This window comes from Suillus plorans (genome assembly GCF_016647745.1).
Source record: "Suillus plorans strain S12 chromosome Unknown HD556scaffold_29, whole genome shotgun sequence".
Classification (NCBI taxonomy): Eukaryota; Fungi; Basidiomycota; class Agaricomycetes; order Boletales; family Suillaceae; genus Suillus; species Suillus plorans.
In genome coordinates, this window is record NW_024537413.1 from 488,380 (window position 1) to 495,775 (window position 7,396).

At 48.7% G+C, this 7,396-nt stretch overlaps 1 protein-coding gene across 1 annotated transcript; it reads right to left on the minus strand.

Annotated features, from left to right (window-relative positions):
- Positions 1–4,491: 4,491 nt before the first annotated feature.
- Positions 4,492–4,845, minus strand: HD556DRAFT_1193911 (uncharacterized protein; the record flags this gene model as incomplete). Its single annotated transcript, XM_041296238.1, has 2 exons — positions 4,492–4,599; positions 4,651–4,845. Coding segments are annotated over 2 exons (303 nt in total), but the record flags the coding sequence as incomplete, so codon positions are not given.
- Positions 4,846–7,396: the final 2,551 nt, after the last annotated feature.

The window sequence follows — 7,396 nt, forward strand, 5'->3', positions numbered from 1 at the left end:
CTTCAGACCCTTCAGTCATTTCCAACGTAGAACCCAGGCTCCGGACATGCAAAAAGGCTGTAGAATCCATGCTAGCCAGTCACCGGCCGGTAGACATAGAATCAGTGCTGGCCAGTCTGTCTAGGAATTCTAGTAATAGCATTGACAAGCATATTGCAAACACTGTATGATATGCAGAACCTGTGCTGGCCAGATTGTATAGTATATTAGTACAGGATGAGCTTATTGTGTAATATTGGATCAGGCCAGCCTAAGATTTACAGAGGGTAATATTAGGGTGGCCATTCAGTCAATATCCTACTTACATATGTAATGTGTTGATGCTATGCATGCCGACGTGACAAGCGGAGTTACCGTTTGGAATTCGAACCATATACTCATATAGTCGTCTCGTCTTCTCACCTTCCCTCAGTTTGTTCCACCACAACTGAGGGTAAGCTTTTTTAATATTCGGTCCGCCGCTAGATACTGACTACGGCTTTTAGCTCATGCAGTATCTAGGTATTAAATACAGTTTGTTCCACCACAACTGAGGCTCACGCAGTATCTAGTCTCTACAGGTTATGAGCCCTGCTCTCTCGTAAATCGAGGAGCGGAATTACCTACTTAGATACAACAACGGGCCTCCGGAACGAACTCGCCGGGTTATTAAACCCTCGGGGACCTTATCAAACCTCTATTAAACCTCTTTCGACGTCACCGAGACGTTTAACCCTTTCCTTCTTAGGTCGAGGAGATTCAATTGATGTCGTCCGCAGGTATATATACTCGTGCGTCGCTCTTTGCTTATTTCCCGCCCCTTAATCTCATGCCTTCAACTGCGCATACACGCTCTTGTAGCTCAGGCGCTAAAGCCGCCACTCTTAGTCCGCCAACGGCCATAGTGCCTGCGGCTACCATGTCCCCACTTCATGCATCCGTCACGGCCATTACGCTCAGCCAGACCGACTTAGACAAGATCGAAGTCTTGGACCGGAGCAAGAATAATTGGGGGGTTTGGTCCGATCGTATGCAGAATTACCTCCTCCTTAAACACGGAGGAGGATACATCTTAGGCCTTGTCACCCGCCCCGACCCGTCCCTGGACCCATCCAGTGCGGGTCACTGGGATCTCAACAACCTATGCATCGTGGCCGCCATGCGTACACGTTCCAGCTCCGAGGAAAACAAGTTCCTACGTGGCTTCACGAACGCATACCTAGCCTGGGACGCTCTCAAGTCCCGTCACGAAACGGTCGGGCCCATCGCCCAAATCTTACTCATTCAGCAAGCTCTGGCTGTCAACTATATTCACTCAGAACAACTCTCTACTACTAGTACTACCCTTCACGACCTCGTTCGTCGCATCTATGCGATTGGTATCCCCAAAGAGGACGACTTCCTCACGATCATGATGCTTAACGCCATGGCCGAGGATCTTCCTCATGTCTGCAACCACATCGCCGATGCCCTTGCCACCAGCACGTCCAGCAACCCATACGGACCATCCAATATCTGTTCCCGCCTTGACGTCGAGCAACAATTGCTCGACACTGAGAAATCCAAAGCCGGAGATGTTGCCCTGGCTACCACCAGTAAGGGGGGGAATCACTGCAAGCATCGCGAGCGCTCACCTTGTGGCAACTGCGGCAACACCAGCCACCCGACGAAGGACTGCTTCGGCAAAGGGGGAGCCATGGAGGGCAAAAGGGATGAGGTCATTGCGCGCAGATGCGCGGCTTGTGACGCTAAAGCACCCTCTGCAAACAAAAGTGCCGCTCCTAAGCCCACTGCAGCCACAGGCAAACCAGGGGGTCTGCGTTACGACACCCATGGTAGGGCTTACTTACTTGACAGCGAAAGTCATGAAGCCATCTATGTCGCCACGTCATCTGAGCCACCTGAAGCTCCTGCCTCCTCTACGGAATTTGCTGGCCTCGCCAGCGACACCATTACGCCTGCTTTCATACGCGAACTCTCTGACGCCGGGGAAGACGAGTACACCACACTTCTTGCCTCCATAGACTCCCTCACTACCAGTCTCGACTGGCGCTCTAATACGCGCCCAATCGACTTTGCCGGCCTCACGTACAAGGCCCCAAACCAGCGTCAACGCACCATTGTGGACCCCTCTGTTGTCCCTCTATTCCTTGATAGCGGTGCCTCCGTGCACATCAGCAACGAGGAAGCTGACTTCTTCAGTCTTCGCCCCATTCCTCCTCGCTCAGTTAACGGGGTTGGTGGCTCGTCCATTCAGGCCATCGGCATTGGGACACTTTGTCTCATCGTCGCGAGAGGCATCCACATCACCCTCGAGAATGTCCTGTTCATTCCAGGCGCGATGGTACGTCTTATCTCGGTGTCTGCCCTCTGCGAGGCACACCATTGCATTACATCCTTTGACGCTACCAACTGTTGGGTCCAATCTCGCAATGGTAACCATATGCTCTCTGGTACCCTTACTTCTCGACGTCTCTACGCCTTATCCGGGGGACAACTCTCGGCCGAGCATGCCTACATGGCCCACCAGAAGCCCACTCTCCAGTCTTGGCACCGTCGTCTCGGCCATGCGAATTATCGCGCCATTTATGACCTTGCTCACTCAGGCAATGCTATCGGTATGCCCATTGACCTCTCTCCTGTTCCACCGAAGTGTGACGACTGCATCCTTGGCAAGCAGACTCGGACTAGCGTTCCGAAAGTTTGTCAAGGTGTTAGATCGGACAGGAAGTTGGGCGTAGTTCACGTGGACTTGATGGAACACCCAGATACAGTGTCAGCTTCGAGTAATAGATACGTGATGGATATCATCGATGATCATTCCTCCTACTCCTGGGCAATCCCCCTCGCCTCTAAGTCTGATGCCTTTGCAGCACTCCAAGCCTGGACCTCTGCTCGAGAAGCCGAAACCGGCTCTAAAGTCGGCCTATACAGGTCTGATAACGGCGAACTGAAGTCAGAGTCCATGCGAGAGTGGCTCCTCTCGTGTGGAACTCAGCATCAGTTCACTGCCCCATATACCTCAGCTCACAATGGGTGTGTCGAACGCCTGCACCGCACTCTGATGGGTAAAGCCCGTGCGATGTGTTCTGCGTGCAATCTCCCGCCCAATCGATGGGATGAATTCGTGCTTACCGCTTGTTACCTGTCTAACAGAACACCCGTCGTCTCCCAGAACGGGCATACACCCTATGAGCGGTGGTACGGTCACAAACCAGATCTCTCCCATCTACGTGAGATTGGCTGCAGAGCCTTCATGCTTATTCAAAATCGACACAACCCCAAAGTGTTCGCTCGTTCGGTTGAATGCGTGCTGATCGGGTATTCCCTAGATTCTAAAGCTTATCGATGTTATCATCGAGCTTCTCATAAAGTCTTCCTCTCTTACCATGTTTCCTTCATAGAATCGCATCAGCACGGTACGACTGTCGCTCCTACTGCCCTCCCTGATTCTGTCGCTCATGACAATCTGCCTCGTTCGACATCCGTTACTATGGAAGAAGTTCGCGACATTGATGCACCGTCTCCCATGACTCATCATTCTCCCATCCCTGCTACCCCGCATCGTTCAACTCGGCCTTCTGTTCCCTCCGAACGTCGTTGTGCATTGGATGGTAAACCATATGTGTCTTCTACTCAGCATGCTGTACTTGAATCTCTCTCTGCGGCTGACCATGTCCGCGCCTTATCCTCTGCTCACTCTCCCAATGAACATGCCTTGCCGGCTATCTTTACTGAGGAGGAGTTTGCAGCACTGGCTGACGTCTTTGCCGCCATGCCCGATAATTTGGAACATGAATTCCCTGATGATCCTTCCACCTATGCCGAGGCCATGGCGTCTGAACACGCATCCAACTGGACAGCCGCACTACAAGACGAATTCAACTCTCTACGAGACCTTGGTGTCTACAAACTTGTTCCATGATCAGCAGTCCCTCCTGGACGGAAAATTATGCGCGGACACCCCGTGTTCAAACTTAAGCATGACCAACATGGTAACGCTGTTCGCTTCAAAGCGCGGTGTAGAAACTACTATACAGAGAGGAACAAAACAAGATGGCTCCTAACTGATATATTTGTGTTGTGGTCTTCATGATGGTGCTTAACTCTTTTGTGTGGGCTAGAGGCAGGCGATGGCCCAGTATCATATCGAGGATCAGCACAAGATTCCACCCATGTCAATTTCCTATTTTTCTTCGTAATCTTTTTGTGAGTCACATACTGAACATCCAAGTCCTTCCCATGGGATAATTGACCTCGGTCTTTGAAGGAGAAAGCCCTAGACTTGAGATGGGAATTTTTCTTCCCAGACATGATAGTATAACTCGCACTCCAGCCAGAGAATGTAAAACTTTGTCAACTAGCACTAGCAGAGTTAAAAAAACCGAAATCCCAATTTGATCCACCCTGATCTGACCATGAGATCTCCCATATCTCCCTCCTGACATGTTTCCTAGGTCTATGATCTGTATCATGACTTCCCAATAGTTGTAAAAAGTCCATCTGAACTGGAAATGCTGGCTTAGATACCCCTACTCGATTATGAACCTTATCCTTCATAAAATGTGCAACGACAAATCTTTCTCCAATTTTCCAGGGACCGACAGAGTGCTCCAAAATCTTCCCACATATTTAAGAAATAGTTCAATGAAGAAATAATAAGGTTCGTACCTTGCCCAAAATACTTACTAATGTTCCAGGGAAATAATCAAGTTCTGCTTCTAGATCTTTGATTCGAAATGTTGCGTTATGCCCAATGCCAAAACTGGCTAGGAGGTCATAATGAGACGAGGCCCCACCAGCGTCACGGTGACCCAAAGTAACCCGATTAACAATAAGCTCTATTCCCGAAAAAACAGATGGCCATTGAGATGTTGGTGCAGGTTTTTTTAGACTGCAAAGTGGCACTCGATACCTTCGAGGCTGCAGCTAAGCCTGCCTCAAATAGTTCAGAAGCAATGAAAGCTGTTATGGCATTAAAGAACAATTCTGTGCCAGAGATGACCTTTAGCCATTGTTGAACCGAGTTGGAGGAATAGGACGCCGATGTTACTAAAGGATCTTGAAGCCTCTAAATTACCGATCATGTGAGTCATTTGATGTCAATATAACCCCAGAAATAATATTAAGTTACCTCGCGTCTTTGCATGAAATAAGCAGGTGAGACAGTGACCCGTCCTCCTCCAAATGTCCCCCCTCCCACTGGCACATGAAAGCCTTCTGAACGCCAAGAGGGTTTCTTGTCAGTTGCTGATGTACCAACTGGTATGGATTTCAGTAGATAACCTCGAAGATCCATGGTAGCGGTGTTCATCAAATCCTTAATTAATTAGACATCACCAAGGAAAATTTGAAATTAAGAAGCTCACCACTCGGCTACCAGATAAAATATTTGGGAGGTACCAGACCAATATCTTGCCATGATTATCAACAATCATAGCTGGTTCTGAAATTCTCCCTAGTACTGTCATTGGAAAATATTTTCTTAGTTTTTCCTGCTGCGTTGATGGGACACCACTTGGCTGGCTATGGGAGGATTTCACCATGTCAACGTAACGATCAACATCCCACATGACATAGTCTATCTCATGGATGTCAACTTCTTCATTTAGTAGGGTTTTACAAACAAGGGCTTACAAGGATTAGTCATTGCATGTGCAATAGTCACACATATTACAGTGATCTATCTCCGTATAATACGAGGGAACGGACATGCATAATATCCCGTATGATACGGGCCAGCGGACCATGGGCCCATGATAAAAATATCCTTGACTATGACGGATGGGCCGGGAGGGAAATTATTCCCGATGGAGGCGGGTGGGCCCATGCAGGGAATATATAGAGTAGATGAGTGGGCCGATGTATATGAATATTAGGTAGACGGGTGGGCCGATGTAGAAACAACAATACTGAGAGGAACAAACAAAGATGGCTCCAAACTGATATATTTGTGTTGTGGTCTTTGCACTGCCTAGTCTGCTATACTTGCCTGACAAGTGCGTTCGACCCAGGGGTCTGCGGTCTGGGAATAGTCTTGGGGGTAAGTGAGTGATGTGTGGTCAATAGTCCGAGCGCGGGAAACAATGTCCAAAGGTATAATTACGATGTCTGATGCAAAAGCGTCGGGTCCGATGTTTTCGGGGTTTCGGGTTATCGGGTTCGGGTTCGGGGTGTCGGAAACTAATAGTAACGCTATAGCGAGCGTCGGAAGAGCGAGCGGTGTGCGCAATAATAACAATGACTGATATGGGCGGTGAAGGAACGATGATATTCGCAATGTCAACTAAGAACTACGAAATATCGGGTTTGACCACTAAGCGTCGGGGAACTGCTCCCCTCTACTTGGATAATCAATAATGCTCGAGGTCAGTCCAATATATATGTAAGTACGTAGAAATGCAGAACCCGTAGGCAAAAGTAGCGGCGGAGTATTTCGGATCCGAAGTACATGTAAATAAACATGAGGCGCTGCGGACTATGGGAAAACATGTAATAGTGCTGGCTACGACGTGAGTAATGTGCGAAATAATGAACTACACACCTAGTGGGGCTAGCAAGACGGAACGGGACACGGATAGGACAAGTGCGCGGGAAAACATCGGGTCCGATGCGGCCTAAACGTCGGGTTGGCGGGTTAGCGTCGGATAACATCGGGAAGTGATTAGCATGTGACGGGTATTTGACGTATACTGTAAAATAGCTCGATACGAGCCCAGCGCCAGCTCGTGTCCTACACCGAGGTAGTTGGATATTATGCAGATGGGTGTATTAAGGTAGATGTGTATGAGATAGATGGGTAGGTACTTGTTATCACATTCACGGGTGGGCCCAGACACATATTAAATTAGACGGGTAGGCCGAGGGTATTATAAAATATTGTATTAGACGGGTAGGCCCAGACGCATATTAATTAGACGGGTGGGCCGAGGGTGTTGTATGGGATGTTGTATTAGATGGGTGGGCCGAGGGTGGTATAAAATATAGATGGGTGGGCCCATGTGTATCATAATTGTAGACATGATGGAGCTGAGGTAGTTGTACATCAACCAAATCAGAGGAGGTAATAAATCAAAGTTACCGAGTTCCCGGAGCAGCAGGTGATCTCCTGACATGGCCTTTGATGGTGCACAGGTTGTCTTGCAGAATTTGGAATCTGGGGTGCAAAGCTTGTGTTGCCCTACGAGACGCCAAGTTCCGACCACCCAAATTTGGGTCAACCGTACCGACTTCTGAGTTCCAGGACCCGGGAGTCGACAAATGAATATCTGATAACCAGCACACTTCCAATCAGGTAGTATTTCATTGAGCAATGGATCATCCAAGGGGTCCCTTATCGGACTCGGTAGTCAATATAGGCAAATGATAATGAAAACATGAAAGTTGTTATTATGCTATTTTCCAAACCCGAGACCCT